This window comes from Mesoplodon mirus (assembly GCF_964341445.2).
Source record: "Mesoplodon mirus genome assembly, chromosome: 6".
In the NCBI taxonomy this organism is placed as follows: Eukaryota; Metazoa; Chordata; class Mammalia; order Artiodactyla; family Ziphiidae; genus Mesoplodon; species Mesoplodon mirus.
Genome location: NC_138982.1, coordinates 131,309,508 through 131,327,563, shown reverse-complemented (window position 1 = coordinate 131,327,563; position 18,056 = coordinate 131,309,508). Strand labels below are relative to the sequence as shown.

At 36.4% G+C, this 18,056-nt stretch overlaps 1 protein-coding gene across 1 annotated transcript in view; it reads left to right on the top strand.

The window, feature by feature from the left end:
* LTN1 (listerin E3 ubiquitin protein ligase 1) overlaps positions 1 to 17,506 on the top strand; it is a 66,944-nt gene extending 49,438 nt beyond the window's left edge. The window contains exons 21-30 of the mRNA XM_082624283.1: positions 141 to 285; positions 1,204 to 1,417; positions 1,898 to 2,135; positions 2,474 to 2,548; positions 5,992 to 6,178; positions 9,863 to 10,034; positions 10,908 to 11,128; positions 12,821 to 13,015; positions 14,292 to 14,459; positions 15,057 to 17,506. Coding sequence (XP_082480409.1) covers positions 141 to 285; positions 1,204 to 1,417; positions 1,898 to 2,135; positions 2,474 to 2,548; positions 5,992 to 6,178; positions 9,863 to 10,034; positions 10,908 to 11,128; positions 12,821 to 13,015; positions 14,292 to 14,459; positions 15,057 to 15,119 — 1,678 coding nt within the window. The 3' untranslated portion in view covers positions 15,120 to 17,506. The remainder of the gene's footprint in view (positions 1 to 140; positions 286 to 1,203; positions 1,418 to 1,897; positions 2,136 to 2,473; positions 2,549 to 5,991; positions 6,179 to 9,862; positions 10,035 to 10,907; positions 11,129 to 12,820; positions 13,016 to 14,291; positions 14,460 to 15,056) is intronic.
* Positions 17,507 to 18,056: the final 550 nt, after the last annotated feature.

The window sequence follows — 18,056 nt, the reverse complement described above, 5'->3', positions numbered from 1 at the left end:
TATCTTATAGTCACAGTTTTGTAGAGCAATAAGATGGTAGACATTTCAGTCAGTCTGTGGTAAATATATGAAATTTAAATGTTTCCAATTGAATGTCTATATAATTCTTCAATTTTTTTTTGTTTTTGTCTTTATCATAGTAATCTGTCAGAAGTAAGTCCAGAGATACTTGGTGTAAATATAGAAATAATCCGGTTCCTTTCCCTATTTCTGAAATACTGCTCATCTCCTTTGGCAGAGAGTGAATGGGACTTCATCATGTGCTCCATGTTGGCTTGGTTGGAGGTAAATTAACCTGCTGGGTCATCACAGCTACTGGGTCTTCGTGCATATCTGTGTACCAGAACTATTTGCTAATCTTCTTCAAGTAATGATTGTAGTTAGCTCCTTTGCAAACGTTTAAACACTTTACATAGATATGTTCCACACCAGCTACTACTTGACAGATCAGTAAAATGATTGAGGTTTAATGTCTGTCAAAATCATTCAGTAACAAATCTGCTAATTGCTTTTAAAATGTTCTCTCCATTAGCTCATCCTGGTATAATATTTGCAGTACAGCCCATTAAGGTTTTATCTTTTCATGACAAGTTTTTAGGTCTTTTGGTTCTAATTAAATTATTCTTAAAATGTACTGTTTCAGTATTGCCAGAGTATGCATTAAAGATTAAGTAAATTCAGAGGGAATTAGTGTTCTTTTTATGACCCAAAGCAACTAGATGTGTAATACTTATGGGCTGTCACATAGCAAGTCAGTCAGGGTTAAATTTGTCTGAATCTCTGCTTTGCCTGCTGTTAGCTGTGTGGCTTAGAGTATTAAAGTTTACCTAGTTGAGCCTCAGTTTCCTTATTTTAGAATAGTTTAACAATGCCCAATTACTAGGGCTCCTATAGGGCTCCTGAGAAGATTATAAATGTGCTTTTAATGTACTCAACTTGGTAAATGTAATTGATAATATTTTCTTTCATAGTTTTAGAAATAAAAAAGAACATTTCAGAATAAATGGATTGATTCTACTGATAATTCCTAATATTTAATTTTGAAACAAAGTTATTTTGATATAAAATATATAAATGTCTTCTGAGACTATGCATTTCACCTGCTTCTTTTCAAGTTTAGAGAAATGAAAGGGACTTTTCTTTATTGCCTTGATTTGTAGTATTCTAGAAGTCTGCTTACTTATTTAATTTTTGTTTCTTCAGACAACAAATGAGAATCAGACATTGTATTCTGTTCCACTTGTACAACTGTTTGCCTGTGTCAGCTGTGATTTGACCTGTGAACTCAGTGCTTTTTTTGATTCCACAACTCTGGATACCACTGGCAGTCTTCCTGTAAATCTAATCAGTGAATGGAAAGAATTTTTTTCTCCAGGCATCCACAGTTTGCTTTTACCTCTTTTGGTGACTGTTACAGGCAAGTGAAAAAGGGAATAATAGTGAGATTCATTGAAAATGACTTGTTGAAAAGTTAAAAAAAAAAAAAAAAAAACCTCTGGATGTTTAAGTCCCACAGTACAAAATAGTAAAAGAGCCAGAGAGAAATCTTGGCATCTCAGAAGCATCATATATGTTTCTGCTTTACAGATAAGAATTGAAAAATGGCAAGACATCCGAAGACCATTGAAAATTAAAATAATACTAATTCAGATAACAAGAATAGATTTTTTTAACTCACATGTCTTTTTTTTTTTTAAGGATGAGATAATAGAAGTCATTAAATAGTTGAGATTATCTGAAATATATATTCAGTTCATGTTTCTAGTTAGGACTGCTTAAATGTTTGTCAAGTTTTTATTTCATTTTCTTAAGTAACATTTGGTTGTCTGTGAATGGGTCAAGCTGTATTACTCACTTTGTTTTGGGGTATGAATATTTCTTTCCTTTTTGTCATCAGGAGAAAGCAAAGATACATCTGAAACATCATTTCAGAATGCAATGCTGAAGCCCATGTGTGAAGCATTAACTTATATCCCAAAGGATCAGCTATTGAGTCAAAAACTCCCTGCAAGATTGGTTGCTGGCCAAAAAACAAACTTGCCAGAGTATCTCCAGACTTTGTTAAATACATTAGCCCCATTACTCCTTTACAGAGCTCGGCCTGTGCAAATTGCTGTTTATCATATGCTATACAAGTAAGAATTCTTTCAATTGAATCAATGTCGTGGTGCTCTAAAAAAATGGAATATATATTTAGCTTTAACTTTTAGTCATTAAAAAAAGTCACAGTTAAAACAACAACAAAGTAAGCTCGACTATGCATTTCAATAACAGGGATGCCAAGTTTTTGATCTTTTAGATCACTGTTCTCCATGCACAGTTTATATTTAGATAGTCCTGACCATGATGGGTTATTTCAGAAAAAACTCAGTAGAAAAAATATACTCATTACAAAATAAGTATTGGTCTTTCTGCTTTTAAGCATGATTTAACAATGAACCATTTAATATAATTTAAATATTCTAACTTCCAGATTGATGACTGAATTCCCACAATATGATCAGGATAATCTAAAGTCATATGGAGATGAAGAAGAAGAACCAGCCTTGTAAGTTTTTTTTTAATACAAAGCTTCTTTGACTTACGGGGTTACATTCCAATAAATTCATTGTAAGTTGAAAATTGTGTTGAGTCAAAAATGCATTTGAGGGGCTTCCCTGATGGTGCAGTGGTTGAGAGTCCGCCTGCCGATGCAGGGGACCCCCGGTCCGGGAAGATCCCACGTGCCGCAAAGCGGCTGGGCCCGTGAGCCATGGCCGCTGAGCCTGCGCGTCTGGAGCCTGTGCTCTGCAACGGGAGAGGCCACAACAGTGAGAGAGGCCCGCGTACCGCAAAAAAAAAAAAAAAAAAAAAAAAAAAAAAAAAAAATGCATTTTAGGGCTTCTCTGATGGTGCAGTGGTTAAGGATCTGCCTGCCAATGCAGGGGACACGGGTTCGAGCCCTGGTCCGGGAAGATCCCACATGCCGCGGAGCAACTAAGCCCGTGCACCACAATTACTGAGCCTGCGCTCTAGAGCCCATGAGCCACAACTACTGAGCCCGCGTGCCTGGAGCCTGTGCTCCCCAACAAGAGAAGCCACCACAATGAGAAGCCCACGCACTGCAGCAAAGAGTAGCCCCCACTTGCCACAACTAGAGGAAGCCCACGCGCAGCAACGAAGACCCAACACAGCCAAAAATAAATTAATTGATTAATTAATTTTAAAAAATGCATTTGATACCCCTAACCTACCGAACATCAGCTTAACCTCACCTACTCAGCCTCAGAACACTTACATGAGCCCACAGTTGGGCACAATCATCTAACGTGGGGACTTCCCTGGTGGCGCAGTGGTTAAGAACCCGCCTGCCAATGCAGGAGACACAGGTTCAAGCCCTGGTCTGGGAAGATCCCACATGCCGCGGAGCAACTAAGCCCGTGTGCCACAACTGCAGAAGCCTGCCGCCTAGAGCCCGTGCTCCACAAGAGAAGCCACCGCAGTGAGAAGCCTGCACACTGCAACAAAGAGTGGCCCCCGCTCACTGCAACTAGAGAGAGCCCGCACGCAGCAACGAAGACCCAAGGCAGCCAAAAAAAAAAAAACAAAATCATCTAACACAGAGCCATCTTATAAAGTGTTGAATATCTCATGTAATTTATTATTTTATTTATTTATTTATTTATTTTGCGGTATGTGGGCCTCTCACCGTTGTGGCCTCTCCCGCCGCGGAGCACAGGCTCCAGATGCGCAGGCTCAGCGGCCATGGCTCACGGGCCCAGCTGCTCCGCGGCATGTGGGATCCTCCCAGACCAGGGCACGAACCCGTGTCCCCTGCATCGGCAGGCGGACTCTCAACCACTGCGCCACCAGGGAAGCCCTCATGTAATTTATTGAATACAGAAAGTGAAAAGTGGAATGGTTGTCTGGGTAAGAATGGTTGTGAGCGTATTGGTTGTTAACCCACGTGATCGCTTGGCTGACTGGGAGCTACAGTTCGCCGCCACTGCCCAGCATCATAAGAGAGTAGTGTACTGCATATCGCCAGCCTGGGAAATGACCGAAGTTCTTAGTATGGTTTCTATTGAATGCTTATTGCTTTCACACTATTGCAAAGTTGAAAAATTGTAAGTCAAACCATCATAAGTTGGGAACCATCTGTAGTTTGCTTTATTAAATTCTCATAATCCATCATAATGACTTTAGAAGACTGAGGCAATACAAAAGCTCTAAATTTAAAGTATATGTTCCTTCAGATCTTGTAAGTTTATCTGTAAGATACAATGAAATTTAGAGTTCACCCAAAGAGATAGTTACTCTCTCTTCTTAATTGTTCCTAAATCATTTTCAGTTTGCTACTGTTTAGTAAAACTGTCTTTGGCCACATGGGAGCTGTGGAAAGAGTACATCAATTCAGAAATCTATTGTCCACCCCTTTGTGCAAAGTATTAATTAAACATTGAGGGGAGAATACAGTGTTAGGTAACAGTATTTTTCTTAAAGAGTTTATAATCTAATTTAGATGATATTACCCTATAATAGAAGACAGTGTATGACAAGTGCTAAGAAAAAGGATGATGTTAGAGGAACACAACTGCTGTGCCAGGAAGAGAAGACATTCTTGTGAGGAAGAGACATTTATGCTGGACCTTTCAGATTAGGGAGCACTTTAGTAGGGCAGGGGAAAGTTGTGTGAACACCATGTGCAAAGGCATTGAGGCATGAGTGTTCAGGAAATGCTTGGGGAATATTCAGTAGTTGCCATTTAATGTATTTTTTAATTGTCTAGATCTTCTTCCACTGAAATGTAAGCTCTGTGAAGGCAGACATTTTTGTCTCTTGTTCCTGACTGTATTCACAGACCCAGGTTTTTTGGCCTAAAACAGTCATGAATAGTGCTCATTTGTTGAATAAAAGTATAAATGAATATGTGTGGAGTAGGGAAGGAGGGTAGAGTGGAAGATGAAGCTGGAAGGGTAATGAAGGGCCTTCAAAATGACATTTTCTAGGAGTCGGGGCATTGTTTGGTAGAAGATGGGATACCACCAGCTGATTCTGGCAATAGTATGAAGCCTAAACTGTACGAAGAAGCAAGCAGAGGGGGACGCCATGCCAGAAGTCATAGCAGTGCATGCAGGTTAGTGTAGAAAGTAGAGAGCTGTTGTTTGTAAAATCTAGTGACGGTTGGTGTGGAATGGAAAAGGGTTGGTACATGAGATGGTGGCGTTGAAGGTAAAAACTTAAGGGCAGAAGCTTAAAGAAGACTTGTTTATGGACTGGTAGTAGGAAACCACAAGGGAAGAAAGATCACAGAGGTGAAAGGAGAGAACCAAGCTAGAAGGTCAGAGAGAAGAGAGTTTGACAGGAGATACACGCAAGTATTTCACTTTTTGAGAATCTTATAAGCTCATCTGTAAGTGTTAATGAGTGCAGTACTTCCGTAAAGAAGAAAGTTACTTCACATTGTCATGAATTAATGTGAATGTTAAAATTTACTTCGTTGAAGAAACACAGAGTCTTATGATCTTTTTACCCTTTATAGGATGATAAAGGACCCGATAGGATTTGTTAGCCCTAATCATTCCCCTGACTAGCCAAGGGACTTCAGACTAATAATTTAGCTTCTCTGGGTATCTAATTTTTTTTTCATCCATAAAACAGAAGGTTGAAATATATGTTTTCTAAAAGGGTCTTTCCTTTCAGTGCTAACCTCTAGAGTTCATATTTTATAGCGTATTTTATATATTTATAAATATAAAAATTATATTTTTATATATTTTATATTTATAAATATGGAAATGTAGGTATATATTTATATAATACTTTATGTCTTTCAAATTCTGTAACTGCCTCTGTGAATTAGGGGTCAAAATTGAATCTATAAAGGGGGACTTTTAAAATGGTTTTTGGAAAATAAAGATTTTTTTTAAATGCTTGAAATTTATACGTGCTGTCAATTTGTTAAGGGACAAGTTATGAAGAAAATTGTGGTGTTTAATCATTGATTCTTAGGTCACCACCAGCAGCACTGATGTCTCTTCTTAGCACTCAAGAAGACTTACTAGAAAACGTTTTGGGGTGTATTCCTGTTGGACAGATAGTTACTATTAAGCCACTGAGTGAAGACTTCTGCTATGTTCTGGGATACCTCCTCACTTGGAAATTAATACTTACTTTCTTCAAAGCTGCTTCATCTCAGGTAAATAAAATGAGATGACTTTTGACAGTTGTGTCCTATATGTATTTCTCTGTTACTGTCCTAAACCCTTTCCTTCCCCTCCTTTTGGAAAAAAAGGGGAAATGCCTCACATTTTAATCTAATCTTATCTGGCTAATTTCAGACATTCTGCTAAATTTATTTCTGTCTTTGCTTCCTCATCCTCCCACAGGTTTTTACACACACACACACACACACACACACACACACACTGTTTTTTTGCAAAAGTAATTAATCTCTGGAATGTGCTTAGATCAATTTTTTTTTGTCTAACTGAATGTAGCCACCAAGTCCTTTTATTGCAGGAAACCAGATTTCTATAATTTAATTTTGTGCTACCACAGTAAGAGTTTCAAAAGAATCAGATCTTGCTATTCTTTTTCCTTTGTGGTCAACTTCTGACTCTTGTGGAGATGTCAATTACTACATCATTGGAAATTTACCTTACTTGAAAATCAGTGTTCAGAGAAAGATCTGTGAAATATACTACCTTATATAATTCAGACCATTATCGCTAAATATAGAAAATATCCTATTGTAATTATTTTGACCAAATCATTTTAGCAGGCACTAGGTGTCTCTGTTGTCTCATGTTTAAGAAGGAAGCTGGAGAAATCTACCCCATTTAAAAAAATTCTTTTAGACAGATTCCCACTTTTAAAAAGATTAACACATTGATTGAATCAGTTTAATAAAGTAGGTGGCTTCTTTGACAGGTTAATACAAAAAGACTTAATTATTACATATTTAAAGTGTGACTAAACATCTTGGCATTCATTTCCAATGTGATTTTTTAGAATCCTTAAGTTATAATTTATGTTGCTAATAACCCATACCTTGGTATAAATATAGAACCCTAAGCACTTTTGCATTTGTTTAAGGGGAAAATCAAATCACAGAGGCAACACTGATCTAGATGTTCAAATTATTTTATTTCTTTTCAGTCCTACCACTTACGTTTGTGATTTGAGCTAATTTTAAATTGCTGTATGATGTATTTCAAGAGCTCCTTGTTAAGCATTTAAATTTGTTTCTTAAAATATTATTGGTCTCTAAAAAACTGCAGCAAATTGAAGTTTTTATGTGTAAGAATTTCGTTTTTGTTATCTTATATTCAGAAATTAGGAATCTGGCCACGCCTCATCTTTCCCGTTAGGCCAGAGTGGGGGAGTGGGAGGGGGCACAAAGCATTACAGCAGCATTTACTGAGCCTAGAAACTGAACTGAGCTGTCAACAGATAAACCAGCATAACCCAGTAAATAACACTAATTAGAGGAATCCTTAAAACAAACCGAAAAATTTAAAAAAACTTTGGTCCTTAATCTGAGTTGTTTTTAACATTCTTCTTAAAACTAGTGAATCAGATTGCATTAGAAGCAAAGGTGTGTGTGTGTGCATGCACACACGCGTGCACGCACCTGTATGTGTGTTTTTTATAGTTTTGTTGAGATATATTTCACATATCATCAAATTTATTTAAAGTGTACAGCTTGGTGTTTCTAGTATATTCACAGAATTGTGCACCTATCACCACTATCTAAATTTAGAATATTTTCAACACCCACCCCCCCAAAAAAACCCCTTACCTATCTGCAGTCACTTCCCATTTCCTTTCAAACTCCCCAGCCACTGGCAACCACTAATCTATTTTCTGTCTCTATGGATTTGCCTACTGTGGACCTTTCACATATGTGGCCTTTTGTGTCTGGCTTATTTCATTATGGCATAATGTTTTCAAGATTCATTCATAGTATAGCATGTATCAGTATGGCATTACTTTTTATGCCTAAATAATATTGCGTTGTATGACTATACCGCATTTTGTTTATCCAGTCATCCAGTGGGCATTTAGGTTGTTTCCGCTTTTTGCCTATTGTGAATAAAGCTGCTGTGAGCATTTGTGCATGAATTTTTTGTGTGTACATATATTTCTCATTTCTCTTGAGTTGTATACCTAAGAGTGGAATTGCTGGGTAATAGACGTGTTTTTAAAAGCCCACTGCTATATGTATTAAGTTTTTTAAAAAATTCTACTTCGCTTCCAACTTTTTATTTTGAAAAATATTCGGATTTACAGAGAAGGTGGACAGCAGACATCATGATGCTTTACCAAAAGTATTTAAACATATGTCTCCTAAGAACAAGGACATGTTTCAACATAAATGTAATATAAATGTTACACTCAAATTTGATTTCGATGCAGTAATATTATCTAATTTGTATTTAAATTTTCCCAGTTGTCAGATGTCCTTTATAGTTTTATTTCCTTCTATATTGAGGTTTCAATCAAGGGTCATGTTTGCATTTGTCTGTCATATTTCTTTAGCTTATAATTCCTCTGCTTTTCTTTGGTGTCATTCACCGGATCAGTTATTTTGTAGACTGTCTTCCAGTTTGGATTTGTCTGGTAGTTTCCTCAACATTAGATTCTGGTTGCTTTTCAGCAAGAGTGTTTACTACACAGTGGTGATGTATTCTCAGTGCCTCACCTCAGGAGCACAGAATGTCCTCTGTCCTTTTATTGGTGATGTTAAGTTTGGTTACTTGGTAAAGGTAGTGTCCTCCAGATTTCTTCATTGTAAAGGTTCTTTGATGAATTTTTTAAGAATCAGTTCCAAATACTATGGCTTGATCTTTGTATTTGACCATTCATAGTGTTCAGAAAATGGTATATTTGTACTATGAAGAAACATAGTGTAAGAAATAATTTTAAAACAGGTACAAATACCAAAGAGCTACAAGGTAAATGTGAACAAATGAAAACTGTGTTATTAAGGAACAAGTCGAAAGCACACGTCTCACATAGATGCCTGTAGGACACCCAGTGGTGCCAGATTTTCCTGTTTTTAAAAAAGAAACCAGAGGGCTTCCCTGGTGGCGCAGTGGTTGAGAGTCCACCTGCCGATGCAGGGGACACGGGTTCGTGCCCCGGTCTGGGAGGATCCCACATGCCGCAGAGCGGCTGGGCTTGTGAGCCATGGCCGCGGAGCCTGCCCGTCTGGAGCCTGTGCTCCGCAGCGGGAGAGGCCACAACAGTGAGAGGCCCACGTAGAGCAAGGAAAAAAAAAAAAAAAAACAGAAAAAAAATTCATATTTTTTGTGAAATGTCCTGATTTATAAAACAACTAATGAGAAGACCCCAAGACATTTTGAAATAGTAGTTTGTGCTGTCATAAAGGGATGCTGAAATCTTTGATATAGCATGAGGTCAGCCATAAAAATGGGATTAGTTTTAAGCAGAATTTTGAAAGATTAGAGATTATGGTGCGGAAGGAACGTGTGGAAGATTTGGGAGGAGAGTGAGCAAATCGTCTGTGGGGAACGGCGAATAGATTTTTCTCAGCTCAGAGACTCCAAGTGGAGGTGAACTTATCAACAGGGAGACAGTTTGAGAAAGATGTTAGAGGCATATGTCTGATAATGAGGGGATAGTGAAAACTTCTGCTAGTTTATGAGAAGCGGGAGCAGTGCCTTCAAATGACACAACTGGAAAGTAAGACTGTGGCATATATTTTATAGGACTCTTCCATGTCATTCTCAGTGTTCAAATGAATTCATTTTTGTATTGTGTTCTTGTACAGTCTATTACACTTTAGTTTGTTCATATCTACTGATTGTCTTGGTTTAATTGGGTTTCCTAACAAAAATTGTTTACTCTCCACCAGCTTCGAGCTCTGTATTCAATGCACCTTCGAAAAACAAAAAGCTTGAATAAATTGCTCTATCACCTGTTCAGGCTTATGCCAGAAAATCCGACCTTTGCAGAGACAGCTGTTGAGCTCTCCAATAAGGACCCTAAAACATTCTTTACAGAAGAGCTCCAGTTGGGTATTAGAGGTCAGTATGATGTGCATTTGTGTTCTTTCTTAGAGACTAGGTTCGGATCAGGTTACCCTGAGGGCATGGAGAATAATCCCAGATGTCTGTCCTGGCTATGAGAACGTTGAAGTGCCAGATTTTCCGTATTTCTCTAAATAGGACATATAATTAGCTTTTGTGGATAAGGTTGTTAAGAATTTAATTAATTTTTGAAGTTTACTTTGTTGAGACTGTTATCTTTTACTCAGCAAACAAGTATTTGTTATGCAATAATGTTTTGTAGGCCTGTAAATAAATAGTCTTCAGTTGGGGAAACAAAGATAAGTAAAATTTATTTTTCACTCCGGGAGCTCACATTTTAGCTGAAGGGATAGACATGCATGCATTTAGCTGTGCCGCAGTGTTATAAGTGATTTCCTGAGAATAGGAATTTTTTAAATGACTTGGAGATCTGAGGATGGGACTTTGTCTTGTGAGTACTGAGGTGGGATTCTAGAACTTTTGCATAACACATCAGTGAGCTCTGGGAAAAGTAAAGGAGGCCAGACTCTTTTTCATAATTTATAAGAAAAAGAATCTTTAATTCTTCCTCCTCTTTGAAGAGTGTATGTTTCACTGTATTTGTGATCTTTCATGTGAAATAAAGAGTGCTATTTCTAAGCAGATTTTTCAGTGTCATTCAGGATTTTCATTATTTTTACAATTCTAATTGTTCATTTTGAATGTGTGAGAAAAAGCTAATACTCCAGAGTTCTGGTTTCTTTGGTATGTTTGTTTTATGAGCACTAGTGTTAAGGAATTGAAAATGATCTTCTAAGAAAATACTAATATTAGTCTGTTATTCTATGTAAGAAATGTATGTTACTAACTAAGAATTTGTTTTTTCCTCAGATACCTCAACTCTTCCATACCATATTCCACACTTGGCTTGTTCAGTCTATCACATGACATTAAAAGACTTGCCCGCCATGGTTAGGCTGTGGTGGAATAGTAGTGAGAAGCGTGTTTTCAATATTGTAGATAGATTTACAAGCAAGTATGTTAGCAGTGTTCTTTCTTTTCAAGAAATATCTTCTGTGCAAACAAGTACACAGCTATTTAATGGCATGACGGTTAGTATTGTCTTGGATTTTTTCTAGAAAAGTTGTTTCAGTATTGGTTATGTCTATCAGTTGTAGTGAGTATCATCACAATTGTAACTCTTGGTTCAGAATTTACAGAAATTGTCCACTTTATTTTTGGATTATTGGATATCAAATCTCAAATTAATGCATAGGTTAAAAATGATGTTATAATTTTATTTACCCCCACCAAATAGTTTTTGAACATTCATTAGTTAATTGAAAATATATATTGGAATACTTACAGATGCCAGGCACTGTGTGCCAGTCACCTGCAAAATGACAGTTTAGAAGGGTCAGATTCCTGTCCTGTAATAACATACAATCTAATAAAGAAAAGAGTGATACTGATAATGTTTTTTTGCATTGGAAACTGGAAAGTGGCACATTAAGAGGAAGAATGCTCTGCGATCAGAGTGGGAAAAGTTCATCTGGCTGAGGGGATTAGGTGAGACTTTATGAGGGAATTTTACTTTGAGGTAGGCAGAATTGTTTTATGGGGGAAAGCATTTAATATAGAGAAAACAGTATGGTAAAAGCAAAAAGCTTGAAGATGGGAATGTAATTTCTGTGATGGCCTAAGAAATGATGAATAGCCCAGTATTCATATGGAGTAGGATTCATGAAGGTAAATAGAGAACAAACTACTTCTATGATTAATTGGAGACATATTGGGAAAGGCCTCAAGTAACAGTCTAAAATATTTGGAACTATGTAGCCACTGAAATTTTTCTTTTCTTTTCTTTTTTTTGGCTGTGTCGCTTGGCTTATGGGACCTTAGTTCCCTAACCAGGGATTGAACCCATGCCCTCAACAGTGAAAGTGTGGAGTTCTAACCACTGGACCACCAGGGAATTCTCTGAAATTTTTCTTTTGGGGCAGTGACACTGTCAGAGTTATAATCTGTGAAATTCCTCTGACTGAAATCTTATAACATGGGCTATTGGCATGGAGCTTGGGTTCAGGTGAATAGTTAGGGAGACTTGTAATGTGTAGACATTAGGAGGAGGCCCAGGGAAGGCAGTATCAGTGAGAATAGTCCTTAAATGGGGAGGGATGTGAGAAATTGTGTGGTGATTTATCCAAACTTGCAACTAGTTAATATCTGGAATGTGGTCGAAGGAGAATTTTAAGATGATGCTACAGTTTTTAGCGTGGAAATAGGAAAGCCAGAGGAATAAATCTTTAAAGGATGATAATTTGTGTTTTATGTTGAGTTTGCAATGCTAGTAAGAAAATCAAGATCAGGTATAAATATTCTGTCAGTTGCTGGTTGGCTCTAAAGCTCAGGAGAATTCTATGGTAGAGAAAGACTTGAAAAACATCTAAATAGAAGTGACATTTGATACGTTAGCTTTGGAGGAGAAGGAATAATTAATAATAACCCATTCTGTTATTGGTCTATGCAAAAACTATGATGTGGCAAGCCTAATATACTAAAACATACTTTTTAGTGAGTAGTGCATTTCTTTTTGAAACATCTTTGAATGTCATAACATCACTATAAAACATTTCAGGTATTTGAACCTATTTTATTAAACATGTCATGTCAGATAAGTAACAGTTACCCGTGTTTTGTTTGAATGAGGACTGGCTGCTAGCAGTCAACCTATCAAGATGGTTTTTGAATGAAAGGGAAGAAAAGAAATTTGGCAAAAAAATATTACCTTCCATGTGTTGCAGGTTAAAGCTCGAGCTACTACTCGAGAAGTCATGGCCACTTATACTATTGAAGATATAGTTATTGAACTTATAATACAGCTGCCTTCAAATTATCCATTGGGTTCAATAACAGTAGAAAGTGGGAAAAGAGTTGGAGTAGCCGTTCAGCAGTGGCGAAACTGGATGCTGCAGCTAAGCACTTACCTTACCCATCAAGTAAGTGTCTATGTACACATTTGGCTTTCTAAACTAGAGAAAGTTTGCTGATTTACTATTTGAAAGGGCAATAAAACAAAAATATATCTCTTCTGCTTAAGTAGAAATAGATACTGTATTTTGTTGGATAAACAGATACATGCCTAAATGATTTGAACCTGCCAAGCTTGTGGGGTTTTTTTTTGTTTTTCTGTTTGTTTTTTTTCGCTGCTTTGGGTCTTGCTGTGCACGAGCTTTCTCTAGTTGCGGTGAGCGGGCGCTATTCTTTGTTGTGAGCGGGCTTCTCATTGTGGTGGCTTCTCTTGTTGCGGAGCACGGGCTCTAGGTGCGCGGGCTTCAGTAGTTGCAGCACGTGGGCCCTAGAGCATGCAGGCTTCCGTAGTTTGTGCCACATGGGCTCAGTATTTGTGGCACACAGGCTCAGTAGTTGTGGCACACGGGCTTAGCTGCTCCGCGGCATGCGGGATCTTCCCAGGCCAGGGATCAAACCCATGTCCCCTGCATTGGCAGGCGGATTCTTAACCACTGTGCCACCAGGGAAGTCCCCTGCCGAGCTGTTTTAATTTTTCAGGCTCTACAGCTTTTTTTTTCTGGTGTTTGAGAAGAATTGACTTTACTTCATTGACATTGTAGATGATACAGAACAATACATGGTATTAAAGTTTGAGAGGGAATCTTTTTGTGAGACATGGGACAGATGAATGTCTTCTGAGCTACTTTACTTTAACATTTCAACTTTCCTTCTGTGGTTAGAGAAATCCCAGTACTTTCAAAGACCTTTGCCTTTTAAAGAAATTATGAGTCTCTAGTTTTGTTTGCACATTGTGATGTATCTCAGACATTCTACAGTAAAGAAAAATTATTTTAAAACAAGTATATTCACCAATATTGTAGAGCTGGAACAGATCAGCATTTGAGTAGGTGAGATAGTTAATTTCATCATTTTTAAAAAGTTAAAAGTTAGGAGAGCTGATCCAAATGATTTAATTATTTAAAAAGTTTCATCAAACAATAAGCTAAGACTATAAAACTTGAAAATTGGGGCAGGAGCCTTTCTTTCAAGACTGCCTTTAATGTAGAAAAATTAAATCTGGTTCCTAAAACCTGGGAGGTCATTTTAAAAACCAGTATTCTTAAAACTTAGAATTGTGAATATAGCCAAGCAGATTCTCTTCTCTCCAAGTTATAATACAACTTTAAAATTTGTGAAATTGAATAAGAATAATACTGGTGGTCTTCAGTATATATTGACTTTATCTATTTTTCTTGTTAACAGAATGGCAGTATTATGGAAGGCTTAGCATTATGGAAAAATAATGTAGACAAACGTTTTGAGGGTGTTGAAGATTGTATGATTTGTTTCTCAGTCATTCATGGTTTCAACTATTCTCTTCCCAAAAAAGCCTGTAGAACATGCAAGAAAAAGTTCCATTCAGCCTGCTTGGTAAGCTAAAGAGAAATTAACTTATTTATATCTTACATATATTATATATGTATGATATCTAACCTTGGAAAACAGTAGATGTTAAACTCTTAATTGTGGTTAATGGGAGACATATTAAAAATGATTTTTCAAAATTTGTGAAAGATAATTAGTAATTTACTGAGACTGGTGGCATCAAAGCCTTTTAATAAGTAGATGTTTCTAAAATAGCTCTCGGCACTCAAAAAATAGATGGTCTTGTAAAATCTACACCGTAAGTAAAGGAGACTGAAAATATTGGAACTGAGAGCCATCTGGCATCAGAGCTTTTTGCTCTTTTTAAACAGCATATTGGAAAGAAAGCCACCCTATGTTCAGTTCCTTCACAGGAGGTCTTCCTTACACATCTTCGTGGTTGTGTGCATGAGCCTAGGTGGAGAGCATCACAGTGTGGCCTTTGGAAGGAATACTGAGTTGTGTTGACTTTGGAGATGAGCGGAGGGGAGCAAACATTTCAGTATTCTCCCTTGTCTTTATCATTTGAAGGTAACTTTAGATGTGTATGTAAAATGGCAATTTTAAAAGTTTTTAACATTTAAATACACTTTTCTTTTTCAGTACAAATGGTTTACGTCTAGCAACAAATCCACTTGTCCGCTCTGTCGTGAGACCTTTTTCTGAGATTTTTTTCTTTTCCCCATTGGAATTGATCCCTGAAGTAAATCAAGCAAAGGCAGTGGATTTGGATTCATCTTGAAGTGTTGATGTGAGAAGGCCAGTGAGCATTCTTTCAAATAGGACCTTCTCTGGAAAATTATTTTGGTTAATGTAATGATCCTAAAATCAGGTGTACTTACCTTTAGATTGCTTTGTAAATGTTCGGAAACCTTTTCTTTTACATAAGAATATTACATACTGGAGAGAAAATATTTATATTAAAAGTTTAATCTCTTTGTACATTTAAAAATAAACAGGGAAAAACCCTAAATTACAGAACTGGAATTTGTGAAATTGTTGTACAACTGTATTATACTGATAAACCCATTCAGTTTGTTGATCTATGTTCTAGAACAGTCTGAGTGAGGTAAATGAATTGAGAGGGTTGATTTACATTTACAGATATTTTAAGACTTATTTATTAGTTATGACAACAAAATTAATTAGTATTCTGATATTTGTAGATTATTTTAATGATAAAATGACATTAAGCTATTAATATAGCTTATCTTAAGCTATTTAAAGCATGCTCTGAAATCCTATATAAAAGAGTATAAACTGAACTTTAAGGTGCCTCCATTTATAAAGGGTTATGAAATTCAGAAAATTAAATTCACAACACTGACCTTTTACTGTAGAAGAAGAATTTCCTTGTACTAGTGAAATTTGAATTGCAGACTTGTCAGTGAATTTATTACTCAGTTGGAATGAGTCTCCAGAGGGTGAGAATTTGAGAGAAACAGGAGTTAGATTATTTTATTCGTGAAGCAGAGTGGTAGTTATTCCTCTATCAAGAGCGAAGAAATAAATGAGTTATTTCTGAAACTTAAGTGGTGGAAAAAACAAAAAATATAAAAATGTAGTAGGAGGCTTTCAATTTTGTAAGCAAATTTTGCTATTCTTACTGGTCAAAGTTACACTAAATTAGAGAGTTGCGGGGAGGTGATTTTTTCTACCCTTCAGAAGTACAAGTTAAGAATTTTAATACTAAGTAAAATTCAGTTTAACAGGCTGAAATGGGGTAGGTAAAAACCTGCCTTTTGCCACAGCACTATTGCCCTTAAAAATCGTGCCCAAAATATAAAAGTGTGGAAGTTTGGAACTTGGAATAATTTTATTGCAGTCTTCCATCACATGGGAAATATTAGCATCTTTAATAGCAAGGTTACTTGAAGGATCAGCTAATCATCTCTGTTGCAAATGTTTAATTGGCAAAAAGCAACTCATGTTAAATAAAATTACTGCTTACCATAAACTGGGTAAAATGGTTATTATTGAAATAGTATGAATGTGGTCAAGAGTATTGTAGTGGAGAGTGAAGTATTACGTGTGAGTTAAAGATCTCAAGTTGTATTGGTAGATGCAGTGTCCGGCCCAGTTTTGTCTGTCTCCTAAATTTTTCTCTGTAGTACTTATTATCTTATAGTTTTGAGGCTCAAGGAGTCAGTAAGTGAAGTACAGATAGCAAAATGCTACTACCTCTTCTTACCCCCTTTCTTAAAATATTCTCTCTTTTTCTGTGTCTGTCTCTGACATAGTAAACCCAAAGGATTGTGTTACTCCTCTGTGAAAATTACACACTTTTCCTTTAAAAATTGTTTTATAATAAGACTTTGTTTATAACTTTTCCAGTATTGGTACATCTTGATTTCTGACCCAAACCCCAAGTAGAAAAGAAAAGGGAATAATGGAGCATTGTTTTTCCACATTATTTAGGGCATCAGGTTCTTGGTGAAACACTAATTAAGTGGGATACCTACTCTTCATACTTAGGACTCTTAGCACATTTCTTTGAGACTTGTAAATATAAATGTAAAGCTTGTTATTGTTTATATGCTAAAGAGAAAGCTTTCCAAAATAAGACTGAAATTCAGAATATCACATTAATTAAAGTTTATTTATATATCTTTGTTAATTCGAGAGCATCCCTTAAAATTCTAGCATAAGGACATTTTAAAATTGCATGAGATTCAAAGCCCATTAGGAAAATTATTCATTTAAAACCCTAATGTAAATTGCAAATTTTAGAATTTATTTTTAACTCATATTTATCACATGCTGTAATGTATGTACATAAGTTCTGTGGCTTAAAATAATTAATGTTATTACTTGACAGGTTTTTGTGGTGTGAATAGTTAATGTTATTATTTGATTGTTATACCATATGTGCCCATTAAAATTCTTTTTAATTGCAAAATATTTCAAATATACATAATAATAATAATATAAATGCCCTTGTACTCTTCATAAACTATTTTGCCATATATGCTTCTGACTTTTAAAGAAATAAAATGTTACTCTTTTGTACTCTTCCCTGAGGCCATCTCCTCCTTCCCTCCATAGAGCTAACCCACTATTCTGAAGTTGGTGTGACTCCTTTCTACTTAAGATTTTATACTTTACCATGTGTTTACATCCATAAATAATATATAGCAGCTTTTTAAAAGTTTATGATAGCCTATCACAAGTGCTCTTTTGTAATTTGCTTTCTCATTCAACATAACTGCTGTTCAGTACCATTATATCAGTTTGCTTACCATTTCCCTCACTACTGGTCATGTCTATTGTTACTGTTTGCCAGTTTGAACCATGCTGCAAGTGTACATTATTGATAATATTTTCTCATGCAAATGAAATGTGCTAGATATTCTGGACATATGCACCCACATGGAATTTCAGGTGGTAGATACTCTATGATGTTAGATGTATGCTCTGTGACTTTAGATGTTGTCAAGTTGCTCTCCAAATTGGTGTGCAAGTTTGCACTCCCAGTGGTAGTGTAAGAGAATTCTGGTTTTCCTAAGTCATCACTAAAACACTTAGTCTCACCACTTTTGAAGTTTTCCAGTCAGAGCTGTGAGATAGTAGCTGTTTGTTTTAATTTATATTTCCCTGGCTACC